Source organism: Tachyglossus aculeatus, chromosome 2 (genome assembly GCF_015852505.1).
Source record: "Tachyglossus aculeatus isolate mTacAcu1 chromosome 2, mTacAcu1.pri, whole genome shotgun sequence".
NCBI lineage: Eukaryota > Metazoa > Chordata > Mammalia > Monotremata > Tachyglossidae > Tachyglossus > Tachyglossus aculeatus.
Genome location: NC_052067.1, coordinates 151,477,461 through 151,494,375, shown reverse-complemented (window position 1 = coordinate 151,494,375; position 16,915 = coordinate 151,477,461). Strand labels below are relative to the sequence as shown.

Genomic DNA, 16,915 nt, shown 5'->3' with positions numbered 1-16,915 from the left:
ACGCTATTTGTTGAGCACTTACTATGGGCTGAGAACCACACTAGGGAGTAGGAAATGTACAATACAAGAGTTGGCATATGCTCTCCCTCCCCACAAGGAACTTACAGTCTAGGAGGAGCTTACAGCCTACAAGGACCTTACAATGTAGGGGAAGGGCAACTAGAACTAAAAATGATCTTTCCAATTATTACTTGAGTAAAATCTGACAACCAAAACTGAAATTCACGGTAATTTTCTTGACCACAGAAAGGGGGGTGATGGGGGAGAGATTTCCTAAGTGAAGCCTGAAGGTAACTGCAGCTTTTGGTAAGCTTTTTTTTTTCTTATGACGCATATCTGAATAGAACTGGTGAAAAATACGCATCCATTGTAATCCCAGCATGAAACATAAAATGGGAAAGACTATTCGAAACACTATCAAAACGCTTACCTCCTCAATCTCTTTGATTTTTGATGATATTGCCTGTGAGCGCTCAGTACTCTGTTTGTCCTCCGACAGTTCTGTGCTCTCCGTTACATTAGTCTCTGCCTCTCCTGGTTGGTCACTGTACAACACGGCAGAGGATCCAGCCTTTGAAAAGAAATGCATGTATGAGTAAACAATTTCCCAAAATTTTGTGTCCAGGCTGCTGCTTCTGTGTTACCAATCTGGTCGAATTGTAAACTTATACTAAGATAAGGATCGCTTTTACCTATGCTACTAATGTTCACAACTTCATGGGGCATAAAGAGTCTATGTGCTGAAGATTTCTTGGAAAGCAAATGGATCTCCACTTCGTAAAGTGAATGAGAACCCACTGGGTTTATTCCATTCCAAAAATGACCCCCTCACCCTTGTTGTGAATCAGTCAGAAGTAAGCACTTGACTTTCTGCTAAATGATTAGCCCTAAAACAATCTGTTGCCTGCCTTTCTCTTGTGAGGAAAAGTACTGAGAAACAGTGACTGATGAAATGGAAGAAAAATCAGTTGGAAAAGTAAAAATACTAGTCCTAGGAACCCTGGAAACAAATAATTTTGTTGGGTTTGTTTTTTCAGATTAATCCACTGATTTGTGGGTACACAGACTCGATAATTTTATCTATGAATTTGAGGAGAAAACTACTTCTCTGCTGAGACTGGGAAAGCTACACTTCTTCCCTCCCACCCCGTAAATATTCCAGTGGGAATGCCCAGCTCATCTCTCCTGACACTGAGCGAAGGAAGTCAGACAACTGGAAGCTTCCTACTGGCTGTGAGTTGTGCTTTTTGCCTGTTCCCCTGAGACCCAGACAGAAAGTGATCTTCATGCATCTATTCAATGGTATTTCTTGAGCGCTTACAGTGTGGAGGGCACTATACTAAGTGCTTGGGAAAGTACAAAAAAGGAGTTGGTAGACATGACCACTGCCCACCAGAAGCATATAGTCTAGATGTGAAGACACACTTTGAAAATAAATTATAGGCAGGTGATAGGGAAGGGTATAAGGGTAAGTACTTAAGTACTGTGGGGCCTCAGCTGTGGGGGGATTATCAAGTGCTTCAAGGGTAATAATAATTACGGTATTTGTTAAGCACTTACTACATGCCAAGTACTGTTCTAAGCGTTGGGGTAGATACAAGGTAATCAGACTGTCCCACTTGGGGCTCACAGTGTTAATCCCCATTTTACAAATGAGGTAACTGAGGCTCAGGGAAGTGAAGTGACTTGCCCAAGGACACACAGCAGACAAGTGGCAGCTCCGGGATCAGAACCCACGTCTTCTGATCCACAGGCCCGTGCTCTTGCCAACTGGGCAGGCTGCTTCCAAAGGTAGAGATCCAAGTGCTCAAACTGTTATTACCAATCAATCAATCAATCGTATTTATTGAGCGCTTACTGTGTGCAGAGCACTGTACTAAGCGCTTGGGAAGTACAAGTCGGCAACACATAGAGACAGTCCCTACCCAACAGCGGGCTCACAGTCTAGAAAGGGGAGACAGAGAACAAAACCAAACATACTAACAAAATAAAATAAATAGAATAGATATGTACAAGTAAGATAAATAGAGTAATAAATATGTACAAACATATATACAGGTGCTGTGGGGAAGGGAAGGAGGTAAGATGGGGGGGATGGAGAGGGGGATGAGGCAGGGACCACCTAAATGCTGTGGGGCTGGGCTATCAAGGGCTTATAGGATATAGATCCAAGTGCAGAGCCGTTGCAGAAAGGAGGGCAGATAGAGGAAATGAGGGCCAAGAGAAGGCCTCTTACAGGAGATACGATTCTAGGATGGCTTTGAAGGTGGCCAGAGTGGTGGTCTGTCGATTATGAAGGGGGGGAGCTTCAGGCCAGAGGAAGGAGCTTGCTTATCGAACCCCAACCTCCTCACTGTACCTCGATCCGTCACTTAACCCTTGCCCCTTGTCTTGACAGAAAGACAAGATGGAGGTACAGTAACTAGGATGGGGTTTGATAAGCAAAGAGTGTGGGCTGGGTTGTAGTAGGAGATCGGAAAGGTTAGATAGGACGGGGAGAGCTGACTGACTGCCTTAAATCCAATGGTAAAGAGTTTCTGTTTGATGTAGAGGTGGGTGGGCAAATCCACTGGAGGGTTTTGAGGGGGGAGATATGGGCTGAACTTTTTTTAGAAAAATGATCTGGCAGAGTGAAGTATGGACTGGAGAGGGGAGAGACACGGGGCACAGAGGTCAGCATGGAAGCTGAAGCAGTAGTCGAGTTGAGATATGGTAAATGCTTGAATCTGCACATGGTAAATTAACTTTTCTCTAAGCAATAGCTGGGTAGCTGGGGTATAGCTGAGTAGGCTAATTTGGTCAGTATCTTAATCAATTGAGCGCTTACTTTGTGCAGAGCACTGTACTAAGCACTTGGGAAGTACAAGTTGGCAACATATAGAGACAGTCCCTACCCAACAGTGGGCTCACAGTCTAGAAAGGGGAGACAGAGAACAAAACAAAACATATTAACAAAATAAAATAAATATAATAGATATGTACAAGTAAAATAAATAGAGTAATAAATACGTACAAACATATATGCATATATACAGGTGCTGTGGGGAAGGGAAGGAGGTAAAGCGGGGGATGGGGAGGGGGAAGAGGGGAAGAGGAAGGAGGGGGCTCAGTCTGGGAAGGCCTCCTGGAGGAGGTGAGCTCTCAGTAGGGCCGGGGGTCAATGGCGGGACAGGTGAGAATGAGGCACGGTGAGGACATTAGCAGCAGAGGAGCGGAGGGTGCGGGCTGGGCTGGAGAAGGAGAGAAGGGAGGTGAGGTAGGAGGGGGCGAGGGGTTGTCCTGTTGTCCTTAATGTGGGGGTTGTCCTGGTTTAAGTCACATTTCCCAGCTTTTTCCCCAAGCAGTCCTCAAGCTTCCAGAAGTAAGCACATGATTTCTTACTTCTGTTCATCAAATCTTTAATTTAGCCCCCCAAACCTTGAATCTTGGTGGCTTTAAAGAAGTCACCTGACAAATCATGGCTTTATTATTTTCTGTTATGCTCATTTTCTATTTGTGAGCTTTGAACTTGTCTCATTTAGGAATCTAGTGCAGCCATGATCACTCATCCCTACAGAGACCTAGCACAATTGGATCGAATCCCTAATTGTGTATCTTCCTTTACTAGTCCTAGTCAGGATGGTTGATGTTGACCCTCATTTATAGTTCTACGGCAAAGCAGCCCCAATTTCAATCTCCCAAACAAAAAGCCTCAATGGAGTCTAATATTCCCTCTTACTTTTACAGTGCACGAATCTAAATTTCTGTGTGTACATTCTGCAATTTCAACTTACACCATCTGAATCTGAATTTTACTCCTCAGTTCTGGACAGGAATATAAGACAGTAGCTCTGAAATTCAACAACTGAGGAGTGAGCTTCCACTTCTGAGGGTTCAAGGCTAAATTTCCATTTTCTAAGCCATCACGGGGGGTTCTGGGGGTTGAGAAGCAGCATGGCTCAGTGGAAAGAGCATGGGCTTTGGAGTCGGTGGTCATGGGTTCAAATCCCGGCTCAGCCAATTGTCAGCTGTCAGCTGTGTGGCTTTGGGCATGTCACTTCACTTCTCTGTGCCTCAGTTACCTCATCTGTAAAATGGGGATTAAGACTGTGAGCCCCCCGTGGGACAACCTGATCACCCTGTAACCTCCCCAGCGCTTAGAACAGTGCTTTGTACATAGTAAGTGCTTAATAAATGCCATTGTTATTATTATTATTATTCTAGGTCCTCCTCTGTTCCTAGTTGAGAGATACTCTCCCATCATTTACCAACCAGGAGCCCTTCACTTCTCAGCCAAGCTTCTGAACTTATAAGCACTGACTCCATGACAGCAAAGACGTCATGAGCTTCACCTGCACAGCTTTTGGGGTAGCCCTTGTCCACCCTGCCCCTTGGTACTGCAAAGAAACTAGAGGTGGAATCTAGGGAGAACGGTGTGTAAAGTAAATTGAGCCTAGTCAACACAACTGACGGCTAAATGCAAAGTTAGAGTTCTACTGCAGATGCCTCTTTTGGGTAAAAAAAAAAATCCCTTCGGGTAGTGAGCCTCCAGGGTGAAAAATACTTGGTGTGTTTTTTTCAAAACAGAATGAATATTATTTTTTTTTACTTCGCTTCAGTGCTACAGTACTTAACAAAACCCACAACAAAACCTGTGACTTCAGCAACTCTTCCTAAGTCTCTGCTGAAATAAGCAAAAGTCTGAATTCTTCTTTAAATATAAACAACTTCTGTCAAAGTCAGGAGATTAAATGTTTGCACGTTTTATCTTTTCTAGGACCGATTATTAGACTGCCTTATCAATTTGTACTGTCAAAACATTTAAACAGTGCAAAAGCTGAAGCTAGAAAAATGTCCCAGAATACAGTCAGGCATTTATGCAGAAGCATCTTTGTGAGTTGTTTTGAAATACTTGATTTTATTTTAAAAATTGGCCCATGTATTAAACATCACTCTCTCGGTCCAAATGAACTTCTTATTTCCTTTTTTGGCTCCTAGTTACTATAAAAGAGCACTGCTAGCACACCTTCATCCCTACTTGAGCATCATGGATAATTATGAGAGAAGCAGTGTGGCTAAGTGGAAAGAGCACGGGCTTTGGAGTCAGAAGTCATGGGTTCGAATCCCGACTCGGCCACATGTCTGCTGTGTGTGACCTTGGGCAAGTCACTTAACTTCTCTGAGCCTCAGTTACCTCATCTGTAAAATGGGGATTAAGACTGTGAGCCCCACGTGGGACAACTTGATCACCTTGTATTCCCCCTCAGCGCTTAGAACAGTGCTCTGCACATAGTAAGCGTTTAACAAATGCTATTATTATTATTATTATTATTGTTATTATGAGGTCCAGTAAACAAGATCTGCTCACATACTGAAGGAAAGCAATGCAGCCTTGAGAATAGAATACACATAACTGTGGGACAACCTGATCACCTTGTAACCTCCCCAGCGCTTAGAACAGTGTTTTGCACATAGTAAGCACTTAATAAATGCTATTATTATTATTATAGGTTAAAGACCTGGGTTTTATCGTTAATTTCCTAGGCAACACTGATTTCTGTGCAATGCCAGCAAATCAGAACCCTTTCAGAGTTCTTGATGAAACTAAAATCCAGTACTAAGTGTCAACTTGGTTTGAGTTTTTCAGAACTGCTTCTCTGAAAAACCTACTGTGATCTTTGCATACTGTCCAACTGTTACAACAGCCTGGCTTTTGTCCCTTTCCAAGCATTACCCTACCAATTATAGACCCGCAGAAATATTCACTGCACTTCAGCACTCAGAATGCTTAAATAGTCCACTCACGGGCTTTTATCCGGTGTTTTCTACAGTAAAATCCCATTTACTTTCACACACTTAAACTGTACAAGGATGATTTACCTACTTCATATTCCGAAATTTCAGGTAACTTGCTCTCATCAGTTTTCTCCAATTTTTCAGCAGCCCACTTTTTTGCAGCTTCAGCAAGCTCTTTTTCACTGAGCCTGCTGGGTTTTTCCAAGACCTAGGTAAAATAAAGATAATGATATTTCACAGTTTAGACTAAATTCTTGATTCTGCAACTAAGACAGAGTAACAAAATTTAATGAAAAGCAAAAATTCCTGCCACGTATATGCAAATCCATGCGCTTTCAACTTTGAATAATGCCTTCAATTTTAGCAGAACAAAGGCAATCTAGGTAGGGTATTCTAAAGGACAATATCTATCTTTTGTTGTTGTTGTTGGTATTCGTACTCAGGGCAGATGCCACTGATGGTGAAATGTACGAAATATTTTAGAGGAGCACATGTACGTCGGCATTTGGTTTTCATAAAATTTTAACGTGGAGAATTCCGGAGTTAAAATCATAGGATCTCTTGTTTTCTTGCTTCTCTGATTTCCACAACTTCCCACATCTTCCGCCCAAAAGGTGAAATCAAGAGAAAGGCAAAAGACAGAGCTAGGAGAAGGCACAGGCAACTTAGAGAAGCAGCGTGGCTCAGTGGAAAGAGCCCGGACTTTGAAGTCAGAGGTCATGGGTTCAAATCCCGGCTCCGCCAATTGTCAGCTGTGTGACTTTGGGCAAGTCACTTAACTTCTCTGGGCCTCAGTTCCCTCATCTGTAAAATGGGGGTTAAGACTGTGAGCCCTCCGTGGGACAACCTGATCATCTTGTAACCTCCCCAGCGCTTACAACAGTGCTCTGCACATAGTAATTACTTAATAAATGCCATTATTATTATTATTACAGACACCTTTACTGGGTCACTGTGTACCTGAGTCAGCTTGGAGGGAAGCAAAGTGGCCTAATGGAAAGAGCACAGGTCTGGGAGACAGAAGGACCTGGGTTCGAACCCCGGCTTGGCCATTTGTCTACGGTCTGACCTTGGGCAAGTCACTTGGCTGGCTTTTAGTTACCCCCTCTGTAAAATGGGGATTAAGACTCTGAACCCCATGTGGCACATGGACTGGGTCCACCCTGGTTAGCCTGTATCTAACCCAGCACTTAGTACACTGCCTGGGACATAATAAGTAGCGCTTAACAAATACCATTAAAAAAAAACTGAAGTCACAAATCAGAGAAATTGAAACAAAACAATTTACTGAACCCCAATATCCACTGTCTCCGCCCATCCCCTCCAAAACACAAAAAAGGACCCGTGACTCACACCAGTGGCACAATAGGTCCCCAGAATTACCTGCTGCCTCTTGGGTGCTTGTCTCTGGGACTCCGTGACATCCCCAACCTAAATATGAAACAGAAGACACATTGCAAGAGCTCTGAGGATCCAGCTTGCCCCCACGGGCAATGGCCCATACCCTCCCTTGCCATTTCTCCCTTCTTGCCTGCCATGAAAACAGGCAGGGTGAGGAGGGAACCGGTCCAGGTTCTAGAAATCCCATGAGGCGATTTATCGTTTACTTTTTGCCCCATGGTTCGGTACGGGGCCTCCTTCCTCAGCTCCCTCACTCTTCCTCGGGCAGTGCTAGGGAAGTTGCCAGGGGTTCCTGGGACAGCAGAGTGCTTCCTAGCACCGCTGGGGTAGTAGGAGCGGTAGTGGTATTTATTGGGAAGTGCATTGCACTGTATTAAGTCCACGACAAATAAAATAGAAAATTAGATGTGTGGTGTTGCAAAGTTGGAAAGAGCACTAAAAGAGTTTCAGGCAATCCTTTGCCAAGGGATAGAATGTGTGGTTCAGAGGTCTGTATGAATCTGTCATATAGTACGCGGTGAGCTAGGTAAAATTTACTCTAACTCCAAAAATTAACTCATCTTCCACCCACCCCTTTCCTACGCATCTATGCACCTTACCTATTGATACAGACCACGCCACTATCTTGTCTCACACGCCCAGAACCTTGGTATTGTCCTCAAATCATCTCTCTCATCCAACCCACATATGCGATCTGTCACCCAACACTATTGGTTCTACCTCCACGACATCTTTTAATTCCACCTTTTCCTCTCGCCATCCAAACGGCACTTATTTCCCACTTCGCCTACTATATCAGTCTCTTTGCTGAATTCTCTGCCTCCTGTCTCTCCCCACTCCAAACCCTACGTCACCCTGCTGCGCAGATCATTTTTCTGAACAAATTTTCAGGCCACACTTCCCCACTCCTGAAAAGCCTTCGATGGTGGTCCATCCACCTCTGTATTAAATATCATCAGCTTTAAGGAACTCTGAGGCACTTTAAGGCACTCAATCAGCTCTCTTATCTTACCCCGTTAATTTCCTACTAAAATAGAACGTGCACACTTGGTTCTTCTAACGTTAACCTACTCACTGCCCCTCAATCTTGTCTGTCTTGCCACTGAGCCCTTGCCCAAGTCCCCCTCCCGCTTCATGGAGCTCCCGCGTCTCCACCTCTCTCCACCTTCAAAGCCTTACCAAAATTACATCTCCTCCAAGAGGTCTTTCATTTCCCCTGCTCCTTCTGCATTTGGATCTGTACCCTCTAAGCACTTGATATTCACCCCATCTTCAGCCCCACAGCACTTACGTGCCTATTCCTAATTCACTTAAATATCTGTTGCCCCTTTTATGCTGTAAGTTCTCGAGCAGGGAATGTTTCTAACAAATCTGTTGTACTGTACTCTCCCAAGCGCTTAGCATAGTGCTCCAAAGACAGTAAGTGCTCAATAAATACTGTTAATTGATTGATTGATGACTGACAGTAAGATTAAAGGGGATCCCCAAAGAGACACAATGGGGGAAAATAAATTGATGCTCCTTCTCTTTGTTCTCCCTGGTTAACAAGGATGCAGAAGTGGTATCAATTCAGAATAAGAACAAAGAGAAAGTATTCAAAGCACAAAAAAGCCATTTGGAGCTAATTAGAGCAAAGAGCAAAGTATTTTATAAATTTCTCTAGAGCAACTTTTTGAAGTGCAGTTTTTAAAAACTGTTAGATCCATCTCTTTGACCTTATTTAGATTACACTTCAATTCCTTAAAGGAAAAATTTCAATTTTATTTTAATTTAAAATAGAGGTGGTCCATGGTCCATTCTGAAGAAATTATTTCTAAGCTTATTTTACGGCACTGCTGTTCCAATCATAAAATGTGAATGGTGAATGTGTACCAGTGGTAACCCATAAGCCAAAATATTAAAATCTATTGTACTTGGATTTAAAAGAAAAAACCCTGGCCTCAAAAATTATTTTCTTCCCATCTGAAATCTGAAATTTCAGAGTGGAAAAATAAATTTACTAAGCACAAGAGTCAAAAAAATTTACACCCAATCTGCTATTTTTTATGAAAGTAGAAATAATAATAATAATAACGATGGCACTTATTAGGCGCTTACTATGTGCAAAGCACTGTTCTAAGCGTTGGGGAGGTTACAAGGTGATCTGGTTGTCCCACGGGGGGCTCACAGTCTTTATCCTCATTTTACAGACGAGGTAACTGAGGCACAGAGAAGTTAAATGACTTGCCCGAAGTCACACAGCTGACAACTGGTGGAGCCGAGATTTGAACCCATGGCCTCTGACTCCAAAGCCCGTGCTCTATCCATTGAGCCATGCTGCTTCTCTAATAGAAATTACCCTAAAACCACACCCAAAAACATTTAAAAAGGGGTTTAGAAAGAAAATTATTGTGCTTGCATATCCTGTATCAGAGCAGGTCAGATGGGTGGAGCACACAGTTTCCGAGGACAGAAAATATCAACTCTGGGCACCCAAACTGAGTCCTGCATAAATGGCTTTTCCCATTCTCAGGCTTCGAGGACGCTGGTACATTAAGAGATTTGTTCTTCTGGGAACAGCAATAGAAAACTAACACCCCGACATCTAGTCAGTCACCTGAAAAATTACTCTAAATTGGTTTTACTGAAAAATTCCTCCAAACTGGCTTTAGAAGTACCCAAGAAACAACAAACCTTTGAAGAAGGAACTGTGGTAGAGCTTGAAGGCGATGTATCCCTTGATGTTTTTAACGACGTTACAGAAGGCCTATCCTTATCTGAAGAAAAAAAAATTGGAGAACATACTATTCTTTGTTCTGTGGATAACGCCTCTTTTCCTCACTAGTTTTCCAGCACACCTCTTTTCCTCACTAGTTTTCCAGCACACTTTGCTATCTGAGATAGAATACTGAAATTCCATAAATCAAATTAAACGAAATTCAACTTTACAAAGCTTCTAATTTCAGCACTGAACATCGTCACCACGTTATCCACTTCACCTTCACAGCCATCTGACAGTCATCAAGGGCTACGGTCCCAGCAGCCGCTGAGTAGGGCCAGGTGGTTGGAGAAGTCAGAAGCTGTCCCTGTAAGGTGGCATGCTTTGTCACCACAAACAGGAACAGCGGCCTGGTGGAAAGGGCATGCGCCTGGAAGTCAAAAGACCTGAGTTTTAATCTCAGCTCTGCTGTGTGACCTTGGACAAATCGCTGAACTTCTCAGTGCCGCTCCGTTTCCTCCTTTGTAAAATGGGGATTCAGCACCTGTCCTCCCTCCTACTTTAAGACTGTGAATCCCATGTAGGGCAGCGACGGGGCCCAACCTGATCAACTTGTATCTACCCAGTGCCTGACACAGAGTAAGTGCTTAACAAATAACATAATCATCATTATTAATAATAATGATGATGATGGCATTTATTACGTGCTTACTAGGTGCAAAGAACTATTCTAAGCGCTAGGGAGGTTACAAGGTGATCCGGTTGTCCCATGGGGGGCTCACAGTCTTAATCCCCATTTTACAGATGAGGTAACTGTGGCACAGAGAAGTTAAGTGACACAGCTGACAATTGGCGGAGTAGGGATTTGAACCCATGATCTCCGACTCCAAAGCCCATGTTCCTTCCACAGAACCACGCTGCTTCTCTGCTGCTTCCATAAAATACTATTATGGCAAATGCTGTCAGACACTCCAGGGGGTTCTTAAGTGGTAAGAAGTGGTTATGACTGTACTGTTGGGACTGATGGAAGCCCTGTTCTACGAGGACTATCCCCAAAAAATGCATACAGGTCTTTTTGATTTTACTAGACTCCTAGCCCTCATACTATTTCTTAACTATCATTTTTAACATTGTTTTTATTAACATTTACACTGCCAAAATAGCCTTAAGTCAATTTTCACATTCATCTCGATTCCATGGCTTACTTTCACTTTTCTGTAGTGAAATCCCAATATGTCTGTCCACTGTCATCAAAAGCATCAAAAAATGTGTTTTGGAATGCGGTATCTGGAAGTTTGGGTGATTTTAAATAAATTGCCAAGGTATTTTGTCTGGGGTATTTCTCACCTCACGCTGTTCCAAGTCTGGAATTACCTGTGTAACCGGTGCCTATATTCATCATCATCATCATCATCACCAATCGTATTTATTGAGCGCTTACTGTGTGCAGAGCACTGTACTAAGCACTTGGGAAGTACAAGGCAGTTACTACTTAATATAGCCTACACTATTACATCTAGACTACACAATATACTAGGAGAAAAATGCATCGCTGAGAGAAACATTTAAACCGTGTTGACCCAGCAGGTTTAACATATGAAAACGCTGTCTTCAGAACTGCATTCAACAAAACAGAATGCATACTAGTTGTTACTATTAAACACTTTTCGAAGTTGCTATTAAGTGTGGTAAATCAATCAATCAATTGCATTTGCTGAGTGCTCACTGCGTAGAGTACTGTACTAAGCATTTGGGAGAGTACAGTGTAACAGAGTTGGTAGGTAAACAGATAATAAGCGCTCAATAAATACCACTGATTGATTAATACGCAATATGTCCACCATTGGAAAATTCCAAATAAAATGATATAAACAAAACTGATGAAGAGCCAATAATGAGCAGAGTATTTTCTGGCTTCTGTGATCCAAAATTCCATTTTACTGAGTTTCAACAGATCAAGCAGTGTGGCTCAAGTGGAAAGAGCCCACACTTTGGAGTCAGAGGTCATGGGTTTGAATCCCGGCTCTGCCACATGTCTGCTGTGTGACCTTGGGCAAGTCACTTAACTTCTCGGGGCCTCAGTTACCTCACCTGTAAAATGAGGGTGAAGACTGTGAGCCCCACGTGGGACAACCTGATCACCTTGTATCCCCCCCAGTGCTTAGAGCAGTGCTTTACACATAGTAAGTGCTTAACAAACGCCATTATTATTATTATTATGACACTCCTTTAGGGGTAAGAATTGGTTTATAATATTACACCGCTTTATCTTGGCAGATGGATTTTTAGCTTATCTCTGGATTCCAATAACTGGCACTTCATCACCCACGTATTCCGGGAAGATTTTTAGTGAAGGACATTTTTAGAACTCCAAAAACTAAAGAAATCCATTATAACTGTTCTTAGAGCTTTTTAACAACTTAAGAAATTACACGAAACTTGAGAATTAACAATATTAAACTCCACTCCACTCTTCCTGCCCTAAAGTTTTTATGATTTCCTTAATAAATTAAAAGTTTGGTTCTTCGACAGAATGAAAAAAAGCCAAACCTCGAAGCCCAAAGGAGCAGCTGTTTCTGATTATAAGTGCAAATAAAATCCAGCATCCTGAGGTTTAGAAAAATCATCCCACCACCCTCCTAGGATGACCAAATGAGAGCCCAGAAGAGCCAGAGAGCCTGAAGTCTTTATCAGCTTCCTTAAGGCAAAACACACCCGCCTGCTCCTGAGAAAAAGGTCAAGAGTTCAGACTCAAGGAAGCGGCAGGAGGAAAGGCAGGGAACGGGGTGTTCTTGGCAAGGGATTTCTAATTTGGGAATTCACTGCTCCAAGTAGTTTTCCTTCAGAAAGAGCAAACCCCCATCTGTTTTTGTTTCGGGATGAACACCCTCCAATGCCGCTCCCAGGGAAGGCCAACTATGCAGTTTCCATCAGCTATGGCTTGAGTGTCCTGACAGCTCACTCGGAAGATCAGGATCAGCCAGAAAAATTTAAGGCCCGTGGGAAAATTTCAGACTGCTCTCTAATTATTTCAGAAGAGACTGAGATTACATTTCAGCAGTGGTTTCCTCCTCCAAAAAAGAGACTAGAAACAAACAATGTACTAAAGCAGAGAGCAATTTTAGCGGCCGGCATCTTTCCTTGGGAAGGAACTTGCCCTTTAGAGGTCCTCAAGGATGCCACATCTCTGAACCTGGTGCCGCAAAACCCCGAGCTCATTCCACTCGGGAGTTTAAAGGGTCACGGAGCTAAAGAGACGGCCGCTCATGACGGCCTGAAGCATCAGAGGATGAAATGACAATCCTAGAGATGGGTAGGGACAGCAGTGGAAAGGATCCCCTGCTTTAAAGGAAAATCTTTTTTATATTACTGCCTCAACCAGTTGGTCAAGAGAGTAAAAAAGGTCACCTTGGTGTCCAAACACCAATTGAGAGGACGATCACTTTCACTGGGAAACCTCAAAGGGGGTGACCAACTGTAATCGGTTAGATTCATCTGAGGAGTAGTGGAGGTGAGGCTTTAGTAGGGGCGCAGCATGGCTGAGCGGTAAGAGCAAGGGCTTGAGAGTCAGAAGACCTGGGTTCTAATCCCAGCTACACCTCTTCCCTGCTGTGTGACCCTGGGCAAGTCACTTCCTTCTCTATCCCTCATCTGCAAAATGGGGACTCAATACCTGTTCTCCCTCCTCAAACAGAACCTGATTATCCTGCATCTACCCCAATGCTTAGTACAGTGCTTGGCATATACTAAACATTTCACAGATCCCACAATTTCTTTTAGTCTGATTTTGAATAAGAAAGAAATGTTTTTGCAAGGAGGGAGGGGGCCATTCCAAATAAGAAAAATGATGAAAAGACAGGAATCAGGAGGAAGGGACAAAGAGATGGGTAACTCGGCTGAAGGACTTCAAAAGTCTGACATTCGAATTCCTTGAATGGACAAAGGAAACTCCCGCCTTAAGGAAGGCAGTGAAATGACACGACAAATCATTATCCTTGCCAGCCGTATGATGATTAATCTATGTATCGATCATTTGGGCCCGTGACTGAACAGTACACTTAAACCCTCTTTAAAATTGTTCAGCCTTTGCTAATATATAAATTTGATCCATATTTACTTCTTTTTTTGAGGCATGGAAATGTTTATTACCCTTTTCTTACTTTGATGATCATGTTGACTATGGTATTTGTTAAGCGCTTACTACGTGCAAAGCACTGTTCCAAGTGCTGGAGGGGATACAAGGTGATCAGGTTGTCCCACGTGGGGCTCACAGTCTTAATCCCATTTTACAGATGAAGTAACTGAAGCACAGAGAAGTTAAGTGGCTTGCCCAAGGTCCCACAGCTGAAAAGAGGCAGAGCCGGGATTCAAACCCATGACCTCTGACTCCAAAGCCCGTGCTCTTTGGCTCTTTCCACTGAGCCACGCTGCTTTGCCCTGGCTTACTTGTAACTTGTGACAAAAAAAGGAAGTAATATATGCCACAACACTTCCAAAACAATGTGCCAATGTCACTGATATATATGGAGGTCAGGAGTCTATGCTAGAAAACATTTTCAGCAATTCAGTATATAAAATTGGAAATGCCTTAAAATGTATTAGTTTCTCTTTTCTAGAAAAAGCAAGTCACCCTTTCCTTAATTAAAGTATTAGGCTCTCGTGAGCTAAATGAAGAACTTATTGACAAAATTTCATTAAAAGAAAACATTATCCGCATCATTCCCTTCACTTATTCCATTCCTTAAATTTCCTTCATTAACTTTTTCACTCTTTATTCCTCAAGATATCTCAAGGAACTCATTTGGACATTAAAAAGGAAAGGAAACGGTAATGAAATTCCTCAGATGGGAGAGTTTATACTCCTTCTCGTTCCAAGATATTTCCCCCAAATAACTCCAGGATGGGTCCTTTTAATCATTGATTTTCAAAGCCTCAAGGAGTACTAGCAAAGAAACTTTCTCCAATACTTAGTTTTGAGTCCCACTGCATTGGAATCAAATGTTAAAAACCCAGGTCTCCTGGAGTTTGGTAATTTCTCATTTATGGACATTAGAGAAGCAGCGTGAGCCGGTGGACAGAGCATGGGCCTGGGACTCAGAAGGACCCGAGTTCTAATCAGGTCCTAATTGGGTCTTCTGCCTTCTAATGGTCATCTAATGGTTAGAGAAGCAGCGTGGCTCAGTGGAAAGAGTACAGGCTTTGGAGTCAGAGGTCATGGGTCCAAATCCCAGCTCCGCCAATTGTCAGCTGTGTGACTTTGGGCAAGTCACTTCACTTCTCTGAGCCTCAGTTCCATCATCTGTAAAATGGGGATTAAGACTGTGAGCCCCACAGGGGACAACCTGATCACCTTCTATCCCCCCCAGTGCTTAGAACAGTGCTTTGCACATAGTAAGTGCTTAACAAATGCCATTATTATTATTACTATTTTTATTATCATCTGACTTCCATTAGAAGTCAGAGGATGTGGATCCTAATGCTGGCTCTGCCATTTGTCTGCTGAGTGACCTTGGGCAAGTCACTTCACCTCTCTGTGCTTCAGTTACCACATCTGTAAAATGGGGATTAAGACTGTGAGCCCCATTTGGCACAACCTGATTACTTTCTATCTACTCCATTGCTTAGATCAGTGCGTGCCACAAAGTAAGTGCTTAAATACCATAATAATAATAATACAACAACAACAATAATAATGACGTGATGGAGCCAGGATTAATAATAATAAAATAATCTTCAGTTACTTCACTTCTCTGCACCTCAGTTCCCTCATCTGTAAAATGGGAGAAAAAACTGTGAACCCCTTGTGGTCCAGGGCCAGTGTCCAACCTGATTTGCTTGGATCCACCCCAGTGCTTAGTAGCACCCCTTTTCCTTTGCTCCTCCTCCCCTCCCCATCGCCCCGACTCCCTCCCTCTGCTCTATCCCCCTCCCCACCCCACAGCACTTATGGATATATGTACATATTTATTATTCTATTTATTTTATTAATGATGTGTATATATCTATAATTCTATTTATTTATATTGATGCTATTGATGCCTGTTTATTTGCTTTGCTTTGTTTTGTTGTCTGTCTCCCCCCTTCGAGACTGAGCCCGTTGTTGGGTAGGAATTGTCTCACTTTGTTGCTGAATTGTACTTTTCAAGTGCTTAGTACAGTGCTCTGCACACAGTAAGCGCTCAATAAATACGACTGAATGAATGAATGAATATATTGCCTGGAAGATAGTAAGCTTCCAGGTACACACCACCCTGGGGAAAAAAGAATAATCTGCAAGCTAGCTTCCAATTATTCTGGTGGTCAACTTTCCCAGTAGCAAAACTAATCATTTTCAGTTTGGGGTAGGTTCACCTGGTCTAATAAGCATATGTTTCAATTTGGGTGTAGAGATAAACTCCGACCCTGCTAGAGTTACTGGGAACTGTAGCGGGGCTGGTGAACACTTTGCAGATGCTTTAAAATTGTTATATCGCCATGCATTTCTCTGAATCAATTCAGGACATGAAACAGGCTACTATGTGTTTTTATGGGAAAAATTTTTAACGTTAAAAACAAACCCATACTTCTGCTATGCTGCGACTGGTGGAAAGAATAACTCTTGCTTCTTTCTGGAGAATAGCTTCTACTGCTGACGCTGGAGCCAGATCTGCTATGAGGGGAGTCTTTTCGGCTTACGGGTGATTCCCTGAAGAAAGGAGCATCTCTTTTATGAGGAGACCGCTCTCTCGTGTAATGAGAAGAGTAGAAGCTTTTTCGTCTAAAGCCGTCTCTGCCGTCCCTTTGGAAAAAATAAAGAAAAACAAAGTCAGAATCCATTGGCAAAATGGAAAAGCAATTTGTTCTGTGTCACTTTCCCTATCCACCCTCCCCTCCTCTGCCTATCAGTGAACTTGGATCTGTAACCCTTGGGCATTTGATATTCACCCCACCCCCCACGGCGAAGCACGTATGCAATTGTCCCTACACTCCTGCAATTTCTATAATTCCCTTTTAACTGTACGTTCCTTGTGTGCAGGGATCAGATCTATCAACTATATTTTA

General features: G+C 42.8%; 1 protein-coding gene across 1 annotated transcript in view; it reads right to left on the bottom strand.

Moving 5' to 3' along the window:
* PPHLN1 (periphilin 1) overlaps nt 1-16,915 on the bottom strand; it is a 142,311-nt gene that overhangs the window by 71,812 nt on the left and 53,584 nt on the right. The window contains exons 5-9 of the mRNA XM_038772081.1: nt 16,438-16,652; nt 9,850-9,932; nt 7,159-7,206; nt 5,864-5,983; nt 431-571 (exon numbers count right to left, since the gene is read on the bottom strand). Coding sequence (XP_038628009.1) covers nt 431-571; nt 5,864-5,983; nt 7,159-7,206; nt 9,850-9,932; nt 16,438-16,652 — 607 coding nt within the window. The remainder of the gene's footprint in view (nt 1-430; nt 572-5,863; nt 5,984-7,158; nt 7,207-9,849; nt 9,933-16,437; nt 16,653-16,915) is intronic.